At 44.2% G+C, this 22,105-nt stretch overlaps 1 protein-coding gene across 14 annotated transcripts in view; it reads right to left on the reverse strand.

The window, feature by feature from the left end:
- Nucleotides 1-22,105, reverse strand: part of TIAM2 (TIAM Rac1 associated GEF 2) — a 239,401-nt gene that overhangs the window by 55,143 nt on the left and 162,153 nt on the right. For all 14 annotated transcript variants that reach the window (XM_085023251.1, XM_085023187.1, XM_085023201.1 and 11 more), the window contains 5 exons: nt 19,412-19,573; nt 17,105-17,209; nt 15,952-16,030; nt 13,815-13,907; nt 12,939-13,202 (listed from right to left, as the gene is read on the reverse strand). In XM_085023251.1, coding sequence (XP_084879377.1) covers nt 12,939-13,202; nt 13,815-13,907; nt 15,952-16,030; nt 17,105-17,209; nt 19,412-19,573 — 703 coding nt within the window. The remainder of the gene's footprint in view (nt 1-12,938; nt 13,203-13,814; nt 13,908-15,951; nt 16,031-17,104; nt 17,210-19,411; nt 19,574-22,105) is intronic.

The following is a 22,105-nucleotide window of genomic DNA, read 5'->3' on the forward strand; positions in this document are numbered from 1 at the left end:
CCAGTTATATCTAAATTTGTTTTACTGCAGGACACATGACTACTGAGTTTTACTCTCTTTATGTTAATAGAGGTATATTTAAAAGGCAAAAATGTGGTTAAAATCCAGCTTCCCCTACACAGAGAAAAACAAGTTATAGTTCTCTGTCTTCCATCGACCATGACCTTGTCCAAGTAACTAGCAGCTTAATGTGTCTCTGTGCCTTGATTTACCCAGCTGTGAAAGTAAAATGATAATAACACATCTCTGCTCCATGGGGTGATGTCAGGGATAATTAGAGCTTTTAAGGTTCTTGGTGATCTTTATATTTGAGACAGCCTGCTATTATTACAAAGCCTTAACAAACACCTTCTTGCCAGCAGTCAAGACCTGATTCTATTTAAAGAGGTAATGAGATTCGTTGCAAAATCAAACGGAATGCTTGATCCGCTACCGCTTTTTTCACTTCATAAACTTTCATAGTAAGTCCACATTGTTATAGTTGTGTAGCTTGGTGCTTTAACGGTATTAAATAACTAAATTTTAAAAAAAGAAAAAATGGTAAACGGTGTTACCCCTCATTTTAAGAGCTGACGAAACAGGAGGTAGAATAACCTGGCCGAGGTGAGGCACTGGCCCGTAGCTAGAATCCAGGTCTCCTTTCTCCAGATCCATAGTCTTTTATAAATGTTAGTACCCCCAAATTAAACCTAAAATACACCTCACTATCAGCATTGACTTTACCAGTGATACGGATGTTACCATTCTTTTCAATTGTGGTTTGGGCTGATCCACCAGAATAGCCCCATGTCAGAGTTCCCCTCCCAGCTCAGTGGTTAACGAATCCGACTAGGACCAATGAGGTGGTGGGTTCGATCCCTGGCATTGCTCAGTGGGTTAAGGATCCGGCGTTGCCGTGAGCTGTGGTGTAGGTTGCAGACACGGCTTGGATCCCTCGTTGCTGTGGCTCTGGTGTAGGCCAGTGGCTACAGCTCCGATTAGACTCCTAACCTGGGAACCTCCATATGCCATGGAAGTGGCCCTAGAAATGGCAAAAAGACAAAAAAAAAAAAAAAATCAAAATAGCCGCATGTCATGGGCACCAATCAGCCCATTAAAGTTGCACGCAGAGCAGATATGGTATATGGGCTGGGCTCTGAATTCTCCCAGGATCCACCGCCTGATGGGGTCAGGGATGTATGGTTCTTGGCGAGCAGAGTCAAGGGCCATCCCAGAGTCCCCTTGGCATGTGTGCAAGTGAGCAGAGCTTCCTCTTTGAGAAAGTCTCAGCATAATTCACTTGCAATCAGATTAAAAGCAATCTGGGGCATTCCCTGATGGCTCAGTGAGTTAAGGATCTGGCATTGTCATTGTAGCGAGGGTTACTGTATGGCCCTGGAACTTCTTCATGCTTCAGGTGCAGCCAAAGAAGAAGAAGAAGAAGAAGAAAAAGAAACCCGGGAAACTTCAGGGTGTGCGCCAAGGATGCTTTTTATCCCCCGGAATGCACTCTCAGAGATGCTGCCTTTCCTTGATAGGCTTCTATCAACTGGTTGATAGAAGAAAGAAAATATCTTTCACTTAATAGATAGTTGAGTGAAATACCTGCTATGCACCAAGAATTGTGCCAGCTGCTGTGTCTGAAACATCTCTGTGTTCCTTAAAATACCTATTTTTCAAGGGATCGTCAAGCTCTTGAATAACAGGTGAATTACGACAAGCACACAGAGTGACACTGCAAGGCAACAAATTCTAACTTCCACATCAGGTGTGCAAACAAAACGCTCTCAGAGTTCAAAAGAGGAAGAGGCCACAATCTCTCCCAGGTGACATGCAGGCAGCCCCCTTCTTACAACACAATCCTAAAAGGACCGAAATTGAGTTCACAGGTTCTGTGAGCACGTCTATTCCCAGGGATCTAAAAAATTATAAAATTTCTATTTAGACCTAGCTTTTAAACACACCTGGTACGTATCTTAATCTTCTCCTCCTTCCCCAGTGAAGGCATACGACCTGCTGAAGATCAAAGAGCATCCTCATAGGGCTATAGGCTCGCCAGCCAAGGCGCACCTGACCACTGGCATTTTGGGGTCATAGGTATTAAATTATGAAACCTAGGTTACTTCTTCTTCTTCCTCTTCTTTTCTTTAGGCCCACACCTGTGACATACGGAAGTTCCCATGCTAGGGGTCGAATCAGAGCTGCAGCTGACAGCCTAGCAACACTGGATCGGAGCCAATGCCAAAACTCATCTGCAACCTATGCCAAAGCTCACAGCAAAGCCAGATCCTTAACCCCCTGAGTGAGGCCAGGGATTGAACCTGCGTCCTCATGGGTACTAGTCAGGTTTTTAACCCACTGAGCCACAATGGGAACTCTGAAATCTAGGCTTCTTCTCAACATTTTTCAGCTCCCCTTTCCACTTTTTTATAATAACGAAAAAAATTCAATAAACATGCAAATAATTTTGCTCACACTACAATGCAAAGATGCCTAAACCTCACAGATGAGTGATGTGGTCCTTAATTAACTGAACCATAGAAGTCAGAATCAGAGTCACAAATAGCAATTTAGGAGTAAAGAATTCGTGTGGGGAGGTAAAGGCAAAAAAGTTGAGATGAGCACGTCTTTCTGTTTAGCGGCTCCCGCATGTTTCACTGGAAATGCTGGAGTCTCTCACAAGCCTGCTGGGAAACTTTGGGGGGCAGGAAAGAACATTCTATAAACGGTTTCATGTGGCAGAGCATTTGCCCCCCAACCGGGGGCAGCTGGTCAGGGCTCCTCCCAGAAGACACACAATAATTTTGCTAACAGTTCCATACGTCTCCGTGCAAGTAAATTTTCCCAGAGCTACTAACAAGGAACAAAACCAGACCATTTGAACTTTGTCACATTTCCCATAACACGTCAAAGTGATTAATGACCAAAATTCGAAAAAGGATTAAAAGATAAAGGGGCTTACAGGAGAATGGACAATTTATAAACAGATAATCAGGGCTGAGTACTGCAGCATCAGAAATATAATTATAAAATGCAACAAACCATAACTGCTATTTGAAATGAAAGGAAGTGATTTATGGCACTTATATTTCAAATTTGATTGTTTTCGTCTATAAACAAGTATGTGTTTGCCTTACGCTGTGAGTGAAACTCCTTAAATCAGGCAAGTTGTCATTCGAGTCGCCTCCCTTTCCCTTTAGGTTCCTAACTCTGACTTTATTGATGGCATTTTACAGATGGCTTTCATTTAAGCCATTAAAACCATTTGGGGAGTTCCCACTGTGGCTCAGCGGAAGTGAACCTGACCAGTATCCATGAGGAGGCAGGTTTGATCCCTGGCCTCGCTCAGTGGGTTTAGGATCTGGCATTGCCGCAACCTGAAGTGTAGGTTGCAGACACGGCTCAGATCCTGAGTTGCTGTGGCCATGGTGTAGGCTGGCAGCTATGGCTCTGATTCGACCCCTAGCCTGGGAATTTCCATATGCCGTGGGAGCAGCCTTAAAAAGACAAAAAAAAAAAAGTAAACAGGTGGGATATTCACTATAAACACAGAGGCTCAGCCATGGTATTCTAAAAGGAACTCCTGGTCTTTGGCCAAAACTGCTCCCGACAGCTTCCCTGTCTTAGCTGGTGGCAACTCCATCCTTCCTGGTGCGAGGGAAAACCCGAGAGTCCTTCTTGGCCGCCTCTCCTTCCCTCACTCCCACAGCCATCGCTGAGACCGTTCTCTTGGTTCCACCTCCATCGCGACCACTGAGAACAAAGCCGCCTTCACACTCACCTGGCCACTGCAAGAGCCTCTGTCCCACCCTGGCCTCCTACAGCCCATCCTCAACAGTCAGTGAGCCTCCTAAAACACTGGCCGGACCACGTCCCGTCTCTGCTCAGATGCCTGGGAAGGCCCCACATGTTGCTCAGAGTCAACATGAGACCTTGGGAACAAGTCTGGGAAGCACCCACACAGCTCTTCCACAATGCTTGTTTCCAAAAAAACAAAAAGCACGTCTATAGTGTCGCAAACTGAACTAGCTGCTTTTTCACAAAATGCAATTTTTACTCGAGGAAACAATGGACAGAAAATATTTTTTAATGAAAGAAAATGTGTTGTTTTCCAAGAAAAAAAAAAAAAAAAGACAGTATTTATAGATAACATTCAAACTTTCCAGCCAAAATTTGAATCTTGGAACACGCGTATTCACCACCATGAGCTTAATAGTTTCCCGATACTTGGAAACACTTCCAGTGAGGTTGAAGGTAATACTAAGGAATGTGATTTTTAACGCTGTACAATGAAATGCTCGCATTTGAAAGATCTGCATAACCCAGTGATGTACTATTTTCCAAAAACCACTGCATGTTACAAAATCATACATGAACCCACTCAGTCAAAAAATGGGCAGAAAATCTAAACAGACATTTCTCCCAAGAAGGGATACAGATGGCCAACAGGCATCTGAAAAAGTGTTTAGCATGGCTAATGATTAATTATAGAAATGCAAATCAAAACTACGAGGAAGTACCCCCTTACACCAGCCAGAAAGGCCATCATCAAGAAGTCTACAAAAAATAAATGCTACAGAGGGATGTGGAGAAAAGGGACCCTCTTAACGCTGTTGGTCGGAATGTAAATTGGTACAAACACTGTGGAAACTAGCACGGAGGTTCCTCGAAAAACTGAAACTGGAACTACCATAAGATCTATCCCTCCCACTCCCGGACTGAAGAAAACCATGACTTGAAAAGATCGTAGTGTTCACTGCGGCACGCGTCACAATAGCCAAGCGACGGAAACAACCTAAATGTCCATCAGCAGAGGAGTGGATAAAGAAGATGCGGCGCAGGTATACAATGGAATAAGAAAGAATGAAATAATGCCATTTGCGGCAACAACATCGTATGTTGAGGAAAAGATCCATTCAAAGTGCAAGACAGGCCAAAGGATCCTAATGTGACCAAGTAAAGGAAGTCCTCCAACAATGTTTCAGATTCGACGTTGCAATTAACCTTGAAGGAACGACCGCTTGTTGAGTTCTGATGTAATATTAAAGGAGAATAGTCACAATTATCTGACAGAATCCTTAAAATACTCCTCCTTTTCCAACTGCAAGTCTATGCAAGGTTGGGTTTTCTTCAAATCGCTTCCACCAAAACAATACACTGCAATAGACTGAACGCAGACATGGATATAAAAATCCAGCTTCTGTTAAGATACACATTAAAAAAAATTTACAAAAATGCAAAAAAAACAGTGCTATTCTTCTCACTGATATATACATGCTTTAGGGTTGGAGAATTAGTTCATTAAAAATACGCTTGTTGGAGTTCCCGCTGTGGCTCAACGGGTTAAAAACCCAATGTGGTGTCTGTGAGGATTCAGGTTCAATCCCCAGTATTGCTCAGTGGGTTAAGGACTCAGCGTTGCTAGAAAGTGCAGCATAGGTCGCAAAAACAAGGTGCGGCAAGATCACAGATGTGGTTCAGATCCAGTGTTGCCAGGGCTGCAGCTCAGATTCAATCCCTAGCCTGGAAACTTCCATATGCTGCAGGTGTGGCCATAAATAGAAAAAAATATATATGCTTATTGTGGAGTTCCCTAGTGGTTCAACAGGTTAAGGATTTGGTCTGTCACTGCTGTGGCAGAGGTTTGATCATTGGCCCGGGAACTTCCACGTGCCACCAAAAAAAAAAAAAAAAAAAAAAAAAGAAAACCAAGGGAAAAAAAGTATGCTTATTGTGTATATGAAGTAGATTCACTGTTGTTACATTAAAATAAATTTTAATAAATTTTAAATGTCTTGATTTAAATTTTAATATAGTAAATATTGCTAGATACTAATACAACTAAGCTCTTTAGGGTCCCTGATAACTTTTTACAGTAAAGGATCTATAACAAGTTTAGCAATCACGGAACCAGAGCAATTATGACAGCGGATTAATCGTTATCTGTCCCATGTCTATCTCCCACAGCCTGCCTACCCTGAAAGTGGGAATTGTGGTTCTTTCTTTCTGTATCTCTGCCACCAAACACAATGCTTGACATGTAAACACACATTATCTTAGAGTTCTAGAGGTCGGAAGACTAAAATTGGTCAGCAGGGATGTATTCCATCTGGAGGTTCAAGGAAAGAGTGTTTCCAGGCCTCATGGGCTTCCAGAAGCCACCTGCATCCTCTGGCTCACAGGCCCTCATCACCTCATCACACCTTCCCTGATTCTGACTCTTAGAAAGACCTGGTCCTTACAGGAGGCCCATCCAGATGAGCCAGCATAATCTCCTATCTCAAGACCCTTAATCGAATCACATCTTTGAAGTCCCTTCTGCCATATTCACAGGTTCCGGGCCTGTGGACATTCTTGCGGGGCCGTTATTCTGCTCACCACAGCTGTGATGAAGACAGCGCAGTAAAAACCAAGCAGAAAATTACTGCACCCTTTCCCCCAACACCGAAGAGTCTCCAACAGGATGAGAAGGAAACTAGGAACAAGGATTACATTTGGCAGAGAAACTGGGTGGCCAAGAATGGGGTGGGAGAAATATGCCTATTTTATTTGTTTAACTAACACGTATGTGGCCTTTACTCTGTGCCAGGCACTGTCTAGCTCTTTCCAAATATTAGTTCCTTGATCCCATAAAAATCCTAGACTATTTGACAGCTACAAAAACACACCAGAGGCGTTCCTGTCGTGGCTCAGTGGTAACAAACCAGATTAGTATCCATGAGGATGCAGGTTCGATCCCTGGCCTCGCTCAGTGGGTTAAGGATCCGGCATTGCCATGAGCTGTGGTGTAGGTCGCAAATGTGGCTCGAATCTGTGTTGCTGTGGCTGTGGTGTAGGCTGGCAGCTGTAGCTCTGATTCGACCCCTAGCCTGGGAACATCCATACGCTGCTGGTGCAGCCCTAAAAAGACAGTAAAAAAAAAAAAAAAAAAAAGAAAGAAAGAAAGAAAAAGAAAAGAAAAGAAACACAGCAGAGAGGGCTTAAGTGACTTGCCCACCCAAGGCCACATACCTAGTACGTGGGCGAGTCTGGAGCCAAGACTTACACCCAGGTTGTCTGACTAGTGTCCCTGCTCTTCGCCTCTCAACTCTATAGTTTAGGGAACTTATCTATCATGGTTTAACTTTTTATCACGGCTAGAATTTTGTACCATGCCTATGTATTCCAATCCAAAAAAATTAAAGATACAGCCACAATACAGCTGTCTCAAGAAGCAAGAGCTAAAAAGGAGACATCCATCCCGAATCCTTCCTGCGTCTCGATTCCTTCAGAGGGAGGAATAAAGTCAGGAGCATAAGTCATTCTGAGGCCCTTCCAAAAGAAGGGGAACTGAAGTGGAAACGCCGCACGCAAGCATCATTTGGCAAAGTCAGTACTCGCCACGGCCACAGGCACAGTCAGGTCTCCTTGCTTTCCTCCTTCTATGTAACACGCTCTGCAATGTTCCCTCTTTCCAGCAGCAGCCACCACCGTTTCACACAACTACCACCTTACAGCAATCTGGCTCACGCTGCACGCACGGGAGTCTCGATTCAATCCAAACATCCCAAACTCTCAAACGGCTATTAAAAGTGACACAGCCAACAGAAATTGCATACTGCCTGCTTCAGAGAAATTCTGGAGATTTTTACCTGAAAGGTGAATGTGCATTTTATGTTAGGAGAGAGAATACAGGACTGGCTTTACTCAAAATGCTGGCAAACTTTATTCACTAGCTTCTCCCTCAGCTGCAACACTGCCTCATTCTCTATGCTACAGGCACCTCCTCACCACCAGCCGTCCCTACGCCAGGCCAGCCACGTCCCCAAAGACCACACCATTAGTGGACACGGCTTCACAATGCAGAGGAGCACTCTGCAAAGGGCACCGACGGTAATTAATTTATTCTTTCTTTCCCCAAAAAAACTTGGATTTGAGTACTTACTTAAGGGATTACTGGTCATTTAAAAACAACAATATTTTAAGAGCCAAAGGAATGAAGCTATAATAGTGGAATAAGAAAGCCAATGTGCAGAGGGTAGGGTATTTACCCTGGACGGATTTCACACCACACGTTAGTGCTCCTTAAGTGACTGAATTCTCTGTATTTTCTATAAGGCAGGGGAAAGTAATGGAATAGTCGCCAGCTTCTTCAGCTACATGTCACGGTACGTTTGCTATAAATTCCAGGAATTCAGGGTTTTAATACAATCGGGTCCCAACACACCTCCCAATGCTGTTTTCTGTTCACAGAGAGCCAGGCTGCACACTGTATGTGAAATGCTCCCCCCCCCCACCCCCCCATCCACCTGTGGACCCACCATGCGCAGATTAAACGCTAACCCTTCTCCAATTCCTAGACCTCTCTTTTGGACCCCTTTGCTCCAAATACGCAGAAAAACCAGTGGGAATTCCACCTCCAGTTCTCTTTATGGAAAAGTATTTTTTTTTTTTCCAAAGGCAAGTTCTTATTTACAAGTGTTTTACTTTTTCCTGCTCAACCAAGAAGCTCCTTAAGGATAGAAAATAATAATATCTAACTCATTTCATATACCTGCGACATTTAGCAAAAAGTAAAGAAACAGGTGAATAAAAGTAAAGAAACAGGTGAATAAATGAGTGAATAAATAAAAAAGGAAAAGAAGTTTCCTAACAACACTAAGTTCTCTTAAGAGACTTCGCATCCAAAGACCACAGTCCCCTTCATGGCTAATAGGAAGCCATGTGCCCACTAACGCTGAAGAAACTGAAAACTGCCTTCAGCACCATCGTAGGAAACTCAGAATTCGAAGCCCAAAGGGCTCTGTGTCCTGGTCAAATCAGTATTTCCCACTCAGATCTTCGTTTTTAATGGCCGCATCCACGGCCAGTGGAAGCTCCTGGCCTGGGGATTGAACCTGCACCTCCTCAGTCCCCCAAGCCACTGCAGTTAGATTCTTAACCCACTGTGCCACAGCAGGAACACCTCCACCCACATTTTTTTTTTTTTTTGTAATTTTTTTTATGGACCAACCGTCTTTAGGAACTTGAATATGTTTTGACATCTGGAAATCTGGGGTGGCAGCCAGACAGATTCCATACTAGCAGTTTCACACACAAACAGGGCATTTTCTGAGCTCAATGCCGTTAGTCATCCTATACCAGGCAATGGAAGCCGAAATGCCCTCACTCTCATAAACAGGAACTGAGTGGGTTTGCCACATCAGAGCCGGCTGACTCTGCCACTGCTGAAAATCTCCATCAGGGACACAGACATTCCCAGGAGCCATTCATTCCAAAGAGCAAATGCGCATCTAAGTGGCTCCTGGTAGTTTCAGACTCTGTACTACTCATACGTCAATTTAAAAAGAGAGTGATTCAAAGTCGGGCAGGGAATTAAAAAAAGAACCCTGGGCTGCAATTACCTTCATCATCCGGTAAGAAGCATCTGCGGGGCTGACATTATCTAAATGGAAGCAGGAACATAGGTCTTTCCTATTTCGCCTGCTGTTAAACACCCCCAACCCTACGGGGGCCGTATGAACAGCTGTTTATAGGTAGAGAATACATTAATGCCACATCAAGTTCAATGTTTACCTAAAGATTTTGTACAGAAACTCTATGCCCAATGAGACTCGCCTAAAAGCTGTTGGAGTTTTTCAAAAGAGGGCATACACTCAAAAAGGGGTGTTCAATATAAATCAAAAAGCAGCTTTAACAGGAGCCCAGTCTCAACAGGGCTGGCACATCTCATCCCTTCAATGGTGGCCTTGTTGGCTCAAAAATAACATTGGCTTCCCGAGGGAATTCCAGTGGTGGAATGAATTCTCGCTATAAAAAGTCTTTACAGATGACATTTCCGCTCAAGTCAAAGACAGCCTCCAGACAATGCTGGATAACTCGAACAGAAATTCCAACCCTTAAAGGCCAGAATCAATGGTCATTTAAGGATAACGAAGGAGCCCAATATTGAGCACCCATCAGCTCCCAGGGCGTCCCTGCCTGAGCCACTCCTCCCAGTGTCACTGGGATGTCACAGCAAGCCGGGGACTGCTGGAAGTCCTCTGCTTCTCGGTCTATCAATCTGCTCAATGGGACCGTCTCCCAAGGGTGGGCTGAGGAATGAATGCAGGGAACTAAGAAGTCAGCCCGCTGCCTCCTGTGCTCACTGAGGACTGCGGTGCAGGCCGGGGGTCTGTAACCCCTGATTGAGAGCACAACACACACAGGCACACCCGCTATCATTTGCAGGGGACTTTATATCTATTATCTCATTTAATCCTCAAAACCTGGGCAGAGAAGCCTTCAGGAAAGGGTAGGTCCGACTGCTGAGGGTCAGACCACCTCCCGTAGGCCACTGGCCGTGTGAGGGAACCCTGGTCCGTGAGAGCGCTGGCACTACCCCAGACCACCTGAAGGGGGCTCTCCAACCCCAGGACTTTGTAATTAGCAAACTTCAGGTGAGTCTTAAGCGCTACGAAGTCTGCAAACTATTTCCCTAAACACTGTGCATGTCTGTGGATCTCAAATGCTGGTAGGATGCTTCAGTTTTAGAAAAGCACAGAGCCTGAAGAGCAACTCAATCATTCCCAACCCAGAACTGTCTCGGCAGGGGGCACAGAAGCTGGGGTATCATCCACTCATGCCCACTCCTCCCTAGCTGATTGCAGCCCCAAGGTCGCACAACCTGTAAAGGGCAGGCCCTGACCTGAATCAGGTGCGACTCGAAGCCTGTGTGCCGTCACCACACCACCCACCTCCCTGCCTCCACAAACACGGGCTTCTCCCATCACTGAGATGTTAGCCTCGGCTAAGAGGCTCCCTCTTTTTTCTCTCTTTTATCTCTCCATTTCTCCCCCTCCTCCTCTTCTCTGTCAACCTTAGAAGCAGACAGGCTTCCTTCTGAGATGGCCACTCCCAGGCATTCAACTTCCTTCACAAGCTGTACAACTATTTCAACAAGAAAAGAAATTCTGGAGTTCCCGTGGGCACGGTGGGTGAAAGATCCAGCATTGCCACAGCTGTGGCGTAGGTTGCAGCTGAGGCTTGGATTCGATCCCTGGCCTGGGAACTTCCATATGCCATGGGTGTGGCCAAAAAAGAAAAAGGAAAATAAATAAGTGAATTCTGTATTTGCCAAGCAGCTGGGGAAGCAATGCATTGTGGTTGTTTTGTTTCCAACACAAGTGCGTTACTCTGGACCAGAGTGGGGACAGTCAGTAAAGCCCTGGGGAGAAGCTGCTCCATCCCCAAAGAGCACAGGAAACCAGGGAGGGGACAGTGGCTCTTTCCCCGCTGGGAGTAAACCGCCTGGGGAAAGAGGATGCGCAGAAACAGTCACCGTAGCCGTGGGGGTACCTGTGGCAAGACCAGTGTGGAAAAGCACCACCACCATCTGCCTGTGCTAAGCCACCTGCACACACGGACGGGGCATCCCTTGGGTATATGACAAAGCCGCAGCCCATTAAAATGGCCCCAAGGACACGTACTCGAACAGCCAACTAACACATCCAGTGCTCCTCTTAGGCCGTTTCCTTGTACCAAAAAAAAAACAAAGAAAAAAAAAAAAAAAGGAAAAACGAGCTTCACTGACCTGCTTGATCCTTAAGTTTTTTTTTTAAAAAAGATAAATTTGCCGTTTTTGCTGCTTTCTATAGAAATTCACTCCCGCAAGTACCCAAAGTATTTTGCCTCACTTTGCAGTGATTTCTTTATGTAGTGATGTAACAGGCAATGAATGTATCCCTCAGGAATAATGAAGCCAGCAACGGACACGCGATGTCTTATACGGAATACTCTGAGAGCAGCCCAGAGTGGCTGAGTGACGGCCCGAACATCACCAAGTAATTAGCTCATCATAATTTTTGTTTCACGACCCTGGCTTTTACACGCCAGTGGTCAATGTCATGGTGTTTTAAATTGGAGGTAAGCCTCAAGGGAGGAGGAAGAGGCAGCATCTCCCTCACTAAATCACAAATCTTCGTTTTCGTTTTTGGCCACTCGAGGCATGTGGAAGTTCCCGGGCCGGGGACCAAACATGTGCCACTGCAGTGACAGCACTGGATCCTTAGCCTGCCACACCACAAGGGAACTTCTGAATCACAAATCTTATAATCTGATTAATTCCAAAAAATGACCTAAAAACTTGCTTTATAATTAAATCGATCCTAATAATTTCCCTTTTTGTGTTTTTCATTCCTTTTTACATTCAGAGATTTCCATTGGAAATCTTTTTATCACTGTAACTACACATAAAAATTACTTCTTGTGCTTCTAATATAAGACCCCATGCTTGGTCTCCTGTGGGGCCCGAGCAGCTTCCTCTAGCCGCACAGAGGGAAACCACAGGTTTTCAGTATGAGCCGAAGCCTCTAATTTACTTGACTGCAAAACATGAAATACACACGAAAAATAAGCTCAGAAATTCAAAACTTCAAATGATTGTCTCATGTGGAAATCTTACCCTCAGGAAAATAAACTGGCATACAACTTTTCATTTGTAGGCCTCCACAAACTTTTAATATTCATGACCTACATTAAAAGTTTGCAGTTTATTGAGAAAGTAGTATGCAACAAAAGAGGTAGGAATTGAATTGCATCAACTGTTCTTAAAACTCAGTAAGTTTCTGCAAAATGTTTTTTAACCTTACACTCAACGGAAAAATCAACTTTGGCATTTATGTTGGCTTTTTTCCACCTTCAAGCACGAAGTAATTACAATACTAAATATCACAGGGGAAATTTTTTAAGACTGCAATTTTAGAGAATGTTATTTTGTGCAAAAACAATTATTTTCTATTTTCACCAAAGTGTTATAATTACCAAAGTGCCTGGAATTTTTAATCAAATCTACTTGGTTGGCATCTGTGTTCTTCTCCTCAGAAATGAGAAAACATTCTCTGAACAGCTTAAATAATCTAAGTTTGCAAAGCAAAATTACAGCCTAAAAATATTAGCTGGTGATACCAACAGTGAAGAAGGAAGAAAGAACAAAACCTTACCATTTGCTGTATTCTTTTTAAAATTATCCAGGAATTCTTCCAGAAGCTGGGACTGGTTAGGAGGGGGCAGCAGACCCTTCTGGTCCCTTGAGAACAAGTCACTGTCTGACCAGGAAGAGCACAGAGTCCCTTTTGTGTCCGGTGGCCGGGCAATCAGAGTGAGCCCAACGCTCTTTTCAGAAAACAGAGCCTCCATCTGCTTGAGGTCAAGATCAGACACGGCTTCCCCATTTAAGGTCATGATTTCATTGCCCTTTCTCAGCCCTGAGAAGGAAGAAGGGGACACGGAGGAAGAAGAAAGAGAGAGAGATTACTGAAAGAAAGAAATTTTAGGGTGGAAGACAGCTGCCAACTCAAACCACCTGCTATGCTCAGGGACCTTTCTGTGGCTTCCTTCAAAGAAAGCGCCGAAACGGACAGTATTCAGATTCCAGTGATGACAGAGCAAATTTCAGTTCTCTCAACAGCAGTACTGGAAGAAAGAGTCTGAGGGTCACTGGAATGAAAAATTCCTCTATGTGTCTGATGGTCGATGCCCTGGAGAATAACAATTATCTACGTCTGTGTGCCTCGCTGGCTCTCACCGTCTCTTTCTCATCCGTCTGTACATAAGCACGTATATTCTCTTCATGTGTGTACATTCTCTCTCCTTCAAACACACAAATTCTCTCTCTCTGTGTTTATATATACACACATATATACATACATATACATGTATGTACACGCATAAGCATTTTCAATTAAACCATGAAGTTTACTTTCTTTAAAATTTTAGGAGAAACTCTTTCCTGGCAAAACCATAAGAAAATTTCCCTAGACAGACTGCGTTGCAGTTTTCAACTCAGAGAGAAGAGAGACGCCGTGTGTCACACGCACCTTCCCCGTACGCCAGGCCGTCAGGGAGAACATCGCTTATGAATATGCGGCTGAGATGCTGATGCTCATCCACCTGTGCAGTCACTGCAAACCCTAGGAATGAAAATAAAGGGAGAAAGCACGTCTGCATTCATCACACTAATTAGTTTCCCCAACTCAACGGGCAGTATTTCCTTGAAAATCTAGTCTCCCAAGCATGCGATGTTTAGAAAGTCTCACTAACAGCTATTTTGAAAGCACTGATATCTAACAGGGGCATAAAAAGTGGAACGTGTTGGATCGCAAGGCTTAAGAAAAATGAGTGCACAGTCTTCTTCAAATTTGAGACAACATATCCATGTTTGGAGCAGCCTTAGTACCAACACCGAAAAGGAGGAAGCAACCCAACTACACTGACAGATGAATGGATAGGCAGAATGTGGTATATACATACATACCATGGAATATTATTCACTCATAAAAAGGAAGAGCACTCTGACACATGCTACAACACATTAACACCTTGAGGACATCATGCTATGTGACATAAGCCAGCCACAAAAGAACAAATACTGTATGATTCCACTTATATGAGATACTTAGAGCAGTCAAATTTATAAAGACAGAAAATAGAAGTGTGGTTGCCAGGTGCTAGGGGAAGGAAAAAAAAAAAAAGGGACGTTATTGTTTAACAGAGTTCCAGTTTTGTAAAATAAAAGCAGTTCTGGAATGGACGGTGTTCACGGTTTCACAACAAAATGAATATATTTAATGACACTGAACTGTCATATCCATCACACTTAACATTGGTTTTGAAGGTAAACATTATGGAATATGTTCTATACTACAATTTTAATTTTTAAAAATTTTTTTAAAAAGTTGAAACCAAAAAAGACAATCTTATTGAAATAAAGTTTGCTTCAATACAAAATACTTGTTAAGAAACAACTCTAGATGGGGCTAGGCACTTTCAACAGGCGGAACACCGCTCAAATGGATACAGCGCTTGCCCTAAAGAGGACCACGAGGGAACACATCTTCCCACTCAGAGACTAGCTCGCTGTCTCTGTGGTTGGAACACACATTTCCAGGTCTTGGTCCTCTGATACCGGAAGAGAGGTATGTTCCCCTGTTTCCTCTGTGCCTGAGGCAGGGCCAGGGAGATTGTGGTCACCAAAAAGTATCTTTGCAAGTATCTTCCATCCTTCCTTCATTCATCTGCAAAGAAGATTCACCGTGGAGAGGAGAGGACCGTGGAGAGCAGAGGCCAATGAAAGCATGGACAAAATCCTCAGGGAGCTTCAGAAGGAAAACCAACATACCATTTGGGTCCAAACAGATGGCGTAAAATTAAGACTCCAAGAACGTGTCAATTTTATCATTAAAAAAAGAAAAAGAAACAAAGAACAAAGCATAACAAAGGAAAGTGTAACACATGACAAACGATGATGAGATTTTGATCAGCTTGAGTCGTTTTAAGGAAAATAATTACATCATATTTAATAAGAAATACTCTTTCTATGGAGATATTTATTGATCAGTATCTAATTATCAAGTTTCTATGATAAAAAATAGAACAAAAGACAGGGAGGAACTTAAGACGTGAACACAGGCTGTAAAGAGCTGAAAGCCAAGCTAAACACAGACAAACAGAAGTGCAGGAATTAAATAATACCGACCCTTAATTATTAAACTGAAGGCAAAGCAATCAGATAAGGCTTCTGGAAGAAAGTTACTTCTGGAAGGACAGGTCAGATTTATACAATCTGAGAGGAGGGAGTGGGGGAGGGAGTGAAGGGAAGCAGTGAGGTGGGTGAGAAGCTAAAGAACTGCTACGTGAATCATCAATTCATCCACGTAGAACCACAGCCGGCCCACAATAAATCCACCGTGTTGTTACTATCACCAGCATTTGGAATTTCTTTTCCATTTTTCCACTCCTTCCTTTTCATTATTCTGGCATTTCCCCCTAATATTAATACCTATCATTTTAGCTGGCTAAGATACATAAACAGAAATGAAGGAAGAGAAACCAAAGCTTAGAAACTATTGTCATCATTTCTGAAAACGTAAAGAAAAAAATACTAGGTCAGATGAGGGCAAACTGGACAAGACTGGACCAGACCAGACGGTTGCCAAGGGTGTTCGCTGTCCTTACCGAAGTCAGACACACCGCCCGTCTTCGTGAGCTGCACATCGTAAACATTTAGCGGAAAGACTTCTATTTCATCATAAACCTACAAAAGGTAAAAAGCACACAATCCAAGGATTTAATGTCGTAATATTAGAAATGCATTTGACTGCTTCTAAACTAGAAGCCAAATTAAAACAGAACACCCCCCAACCAATTATATATTTTTTAAATTAAGAGCCCACATTGGTGTAACCTGTGGAAAACAGTATGGAGATTGCTCAGAAAACTAAAAATAGAATTACCATTTGATCCAGCAATCCCACTCCTGGGCATCTACCCAGAGAAAACCATGACTTGCAAAGACACATGTACTCCAGGGTCCACTGCGGCACCATGCACAATAGCTAAGACATGGAAGCAACCTAAATGTCCACGGACAGAGGAGTGGATAAAGAAGATGTGGTACCTATACACAGTGGAATATTACTCTGCCATCAAAAGGAAAGAAGTAGGAGTTCCTGTCGTGGCGCAGTGGTTAACGAATCCGACTAGGAACCATGAGGTTGCAGGTTCAATCCCTGGCCTCGCTCAGTAGCTTAAGGATCCAGTGTTGCCGTGAGCTGTGCTGTAGGTCGAAGATGCGGCTCAGATCCCACATTGCTATGGCTGTGGTGTAGGCCGGTGGCTACAGCTCTGATTAGACCCATAGCCTGGGAACCTCCATATGCCTCAGGAGCGGCCCTAGAAAAGGCAAAAAGAGCGGGGAAAAAAAAAAAAAAAAAAAAAAAAAAAGGAAAGAAGTAATGGCATTTGCAGCAACATGGATGAACATAGAAATTATCATGCTAAGGGAAGTCAGTCAGACAGTGGGACACCAACATCATATGCTATCGCTTACATGTGGAATCTAAAAAAAGGACACAATAAACTTCTTTGCAGAACAGATACTGACTCACAGACTTTGAAAAACTTATGGTTTCTGAAGGAGACAGGTTGGGGCATGAGGGGATGGGCTGAGGATTTGGGATGGAAATGCCATAAAATTGGGTTGTGATTATCACTGTACAACTGTAAATGTAATAAAATTCATTGAGTTAAAAAATAAAAATAAATAAATAAAGTTAAGGGCCCACAGAAGGGGCTGCAAAGTCCCTTTCCAAAGCCAATATACACTCACCTGCTCTTGCATATACTCAGACGGTGCAGGAATACAGTATTCAATGTTTTCGTCCACTAATTTTCGAAGCTGAAGGCCATAGTGGCTGGGTTCCAACTGCCTCATCTATGAGGAAAAAGACAGTTATTCAGATGTTAAATGTTCTTTCTAAATGCATCGGTGTTCATTAAAAATCAAACTGGAAATTTCTAGAAGAAATACCTTATATAATTTGCTTCAAACTACCTAACAGCTCAAAGTTAAGTATGCAGAAAGAAAAGGGAAAAGTAATTCTTTTTCTTTCATGACCACACCCAAGGCACATGCAAGTTCCCAGGCCAGGGACTGAATTAGAGCCACAACTGCTGCCTATGCTGTAGCTGCAGCAATGCCGAATCCTTTAACCCACTGTACCTAGGTGGGGACTGAACTCATACCCCCGCATTGATCTGAGATCCTGCAGTCAAATTATTATTATTTATTTTTCTTTTTAGGGCCGCACCTGTGGCATATGGAGGTTCCCAGGCTAGGGGTCTAATCAGAGCTACAGCCGCCAGCCTATGCCACAGCCACAGCCACGCCAGATCCAAGCCACGTCTGCGACCTACATCACAGCTCACGGCAACACCGGATCCTTAACCCACTGAGTGAGGCCAGGGATCAAACCCGCAACCTCAAGGTTCCTAGTCAGATTGGTTTCTGCTGGACCATGTGTGGTCAGATTCTTAACCCACTGTGCCACTGCAAGAACTTATACAAATTATTTTTAAGAAGGTTTTCTATAAATGATATTGCTTATCACTAAAAGCAAGAGCTGTAGTTTGAAGAAGTTATGGTCATACATATCTTACTGTCAGCACATGTTCTCCTCTGGTAGATTGGTTGTACCTAATTTTAAGTCGTTTCCCATTACTAAAGTACAGAGATTTGTGAACTGTGAATGATCTCATAGTCTACAGATTTCAGAATTAGGAATCTCCTACGCCATCAACTTTTCACAAGGAAAGAGATGTATATACACACAGTCTTTCCCATACACATTTTCAACAAGGAGAAATCATCTCAAGCCTATGCTCCAACAGCGTCGAATTCACCCACTACATCTGACATTCTCTGTCAGAATATTTACCAACTTTTTTTTTTCTTTTTCTTTTTTCCAGCTGCATCTGCAGCATATGAAAGTTCCTGGGCCAGGAGTTGCATCGCAGCTGCAGCTGCCTGTCTACGCCACAGCCACAGCAACACCAGACCTGAGCCTCATCTGTGACGTACTCTGCAGCTTGCAGCAACACCGGATCCTTAACCCACTGAGCAAGGCCAGGGATCAAACCTGCAACCTCATGGACACTACATTGCGTTAACCCACTGAGCCACAATGGTAACTCCAGAATATTCACAAACTTAGTAACTGACAGCACTGCTATAGAACAATGCTGTTGGCTGTCTGAATAAACACCGTACATAACGGAGTAAAAGAAAACTGCATTCTTAAGAAAATAAGCTGCATATAGAAATATCTGGTTTCCTAGGGCTTAAGTCAAAGTGACAAAGGAGGGCTAAAATGAAAGGTTATCCATATCTAGTAAGCACTGGTGGTATGGCCTAGCGGTTAAGGCGTTGACATTCTCACTCCTGTGGCATGGGTTCGATCCCCAGCCTGGGAACTTCCACATGCCACACGTGTGGCCAAAAAAATTATCTTAAGAAGAGTTACCACACACTACATGACTCTTTTACCTCTTCATATATTTGCATTTTCTCTGAACACTTAAGAATATTTCAGCTCTACTATGCCATCTGGTGGTCTGAGAGCACCTGATCTGCAGCTGCGGAGTCGTCTTCAGCCCTCTCAGAGGGCTCTCTTGAACACCTATCATAAGCTTCCTCTTCAGAAATAAAACTCAGTGCGAATAATGACTATAATACCATCGCATAGCAATTTCCATGCAGCACCTATGAGCGGTGCCAAGTGACTTGTTTAATCTAGAGGAACTTGACACAAGCATTGAGGATTCACTCCAGCTGCTTCAAAGTCTCTCACAGAGCACTCTCTCTAAGTAACTTAAGTAACAACAAGGCTTCATAATTATTCTGGAGAGAAAGGCATACAAAGAACTTCAGTGAGATGGCTCGGGCTCTTCAGGAAGGCCAGGGGTCATGACTTAATACATTCTCCTAAGACACGGAGGAGGAGAATGCTAATAACACGTAAATTAACAAATATTCCATTTGTTCCTTTGCATACAAGGCGAGGTCTTAAACACCCTGAAACTTCAGAGGGCGCAGGAGGGCCATTCAGAAGTATATTTCTACCGCAAAATCCACTACCTTGCAGGCCAAGGTCAGAACGTCTTCCACTCTGTGCTCCGGCTTGATTGTCAGGGTCACGGCTTGATGGTCGTGAAAGTGGATGTCGGTCTGGCTCTCCCACGTGCTGTCTCGGGGACCCCCATCTACGGCGGACCCGTATATGTGCAGCAGGTCATCCACCTGTTTTTAGATCCCACAGGAAAAGGCAGACAGACTTAATAAACCAATGATGGAAACTACTAGAGGAATGCCCCCCTTCATTTACAGGAAGCTCTTTCACGCTCCTCACGTCTCTGGATTCCATGACCCCTACCCCCCACCCCAGGGGCAGGCATGCCTGAGTTTCCTCATTCGTTACACTAACTCTCATGAAACTGAAGCCCTGGGAGGTGGAGCGACGTCAATCAACTCCTTGTCCAGTGTTCTAGCCACTATGCCATTTGCCTCTGAGCCCAAGTGAGAACACGGCAGGGGACAAGAGGGCTGCTAAGTGTCTACTCCTACTGCTCTAGAATTGTCGGCTGGCAGGGGCCCCTGGAAGTCTGCATCTAAGCCACGATGCCGGTGAATTTCAGACACGCTCTCGCCCAGGGCCCCGGACGCCCGTCTACATCCTAACCAGGAGCTTCGTTTAACATAATCCAAAGCACATTTATCTTCTGTCTTATTTCTACTTGTTTTTTTTTTTTTAAATGGACCTATCATCCTGGTTTGGGGATTCCATCCTTCAGCCTTTTCACATCTAGACACGCTTCTAGCAATCATCCCCAAACAGAAGCTTCCAGAAGCTCTTCCCAAGGAAGTTTCGTTTCCTAAACCTCACCATCACAGTAATCCAATGACCTCATGGTAATATGTAATTCTGCCAAATATTTTTGTTTTGTTTTGTTTTGTATTTTAGGGCCACACTCGCAGCACATGGAGGTTCCCAAGCTAGAGGTTAAATCAAAGCTATAGCTAATAGCCTACACCACAGCCACAGAAATGCCAGATCCAAGCTGTGTCTGTGACCTACACCACAGCTCATGGCAACACCAGATCCTTAACCCACTAAGGGAGGCCAGGGATCGAATCTGCATCCTCATGGATGGCAGTCAGGTTTATTAACTGCTGAGCCATGACAGAAACCCCACTTCTATGATTTATAAACAAAAATAGTTAACATTTATTAAGCAGCTCAAATTTTTCCTTCTTCTTAGGTTCTTACATTAGTCTAATGATAAAGACAAGACTTGACATAAATCAAAAGATTCATGTCACTGATGAGTGATTTTACTTTGAATTCCATGCATTTTTTAAAAATCCACAAAGCAAAAGATCTTCCTTTTAAATAGGATTAAAATATTAGAATAAATACACTTAAGAACCAGTTTAGGCAAGGAAAGGGAACAATCAATCTTCCTGGGTTGTCTTTTTTAAATGGGATGCTTTTTTTTTCTTTTCTTTTCTTTTTTTTTTTTTTTTTTTTTTTGCTTTTTAGGGCCACACCCATGGCATATGGAGGATCCCAGGCTAAGGGTTGAATGGGAGCTATAGCTGCCGGCCTGCACCACAGCCACAGCAACGCAGGATCCAAGCTGCATCTGCGACCTACGCCACAGCTCATGGCAACGCTGGATCCTTAACCCACTGAGCAAGGTCAGGGATGGAACCTGAACCTCATGGTTCCTAGTCAGATTCGCTTCCACTGTGCCACGATGGGAACTCCCTGGGATGCTCATTTGTGAAGTAACATTTCTGGATCTGCCATGGATCTGTCACTGTCTGTCACAGCCCAGAATGACTACGAACCTCATGTGCCAAAGCAAAAGCAAAAGAGAGAAGAGGAACAGATGCCCAGAGCTCAGGATGGCTCTGGGGAACCAGTACAGGCACCGCTTTCCCCTGAAGGGCCCCATTTCACAGGGGTTTCCTTCCCTGGTTAAACCTTCTGTTCCCTGGAGCAGTGATTTCAAGCAGGTGCATCAGCACTAAGCAGGTACAGCCATAAAGGTGGAGGTACCGGCCCTCAAACTACTCTGGCTCCGAGGCACACTAAAACCCCAGCAGAGGTCACTGTGGAGTAAGAAAGCCCAGCGCCAGGCAGAGAGGAAGTCAAAGGGTCCAGAAGGATGCTGCGAAGCACTGCAGTTCTGCACCCTCAGAGCGGCACAGGAAAGACGTGACTGAGGATGGAAAGCTGAGGGAAGGGTGGGCAAAGATACAAATTCACAACCGCCCTGCCCTGCCTGCCTGCTCCCCTCCGCACTGTCCATCACAGAGACTGTCCGGTCCCTAGTCACATCCCTCTGAGGGAGGCACTGTCCCAACCCTCTATTTAACAGGTAAGAATAATGAGGCTGAGAAAATTCTAGAAACTTGCCCAAGCTCCACACTGAGCTGTGACTCTCATACCGTGGGGACTGGAATCTTGGGAACCAGCTTGAGCCCACACTCCCCACGGCACCACAGAACGATCAGCCTGGCAGCTACCTCCCAGGAAATGGGCACAAGCCAACCGTCTCGGCTCCTTCCTGTTACTCCAGGGCACACGCTCAGCTGACACTGCCCACAAAGGAGCAGCCCCCTCCCGCTTCTGGACCCCTGGTCACATCCACTTCCTCCCCCTGCTTCACCCTCCTCACAGTTTCTGTGCTGAAACCGTGTTTATCTTTCAACCTTATTTCAAATGACCCTTCTGGTCAAGCATCTCCTGCTCCCCAAGCTTCCAAC

Source organism: Sus scrofa, chromosome 1 (assembly GCF_054392235.1).
Source record: "Sus scrofa isolate SSC_HxYL_T2T_F1_AM1 chromosome 1, Sscrofa_HxYL_maternal_Yorkshire_Landrace_v2.0, whole genome shotgun sequence".
NCBI lineage: Eukaryota > Metazoa > Chordata > Mammalia > Artiodactyla > Suidae > Sus > Sus scrofa.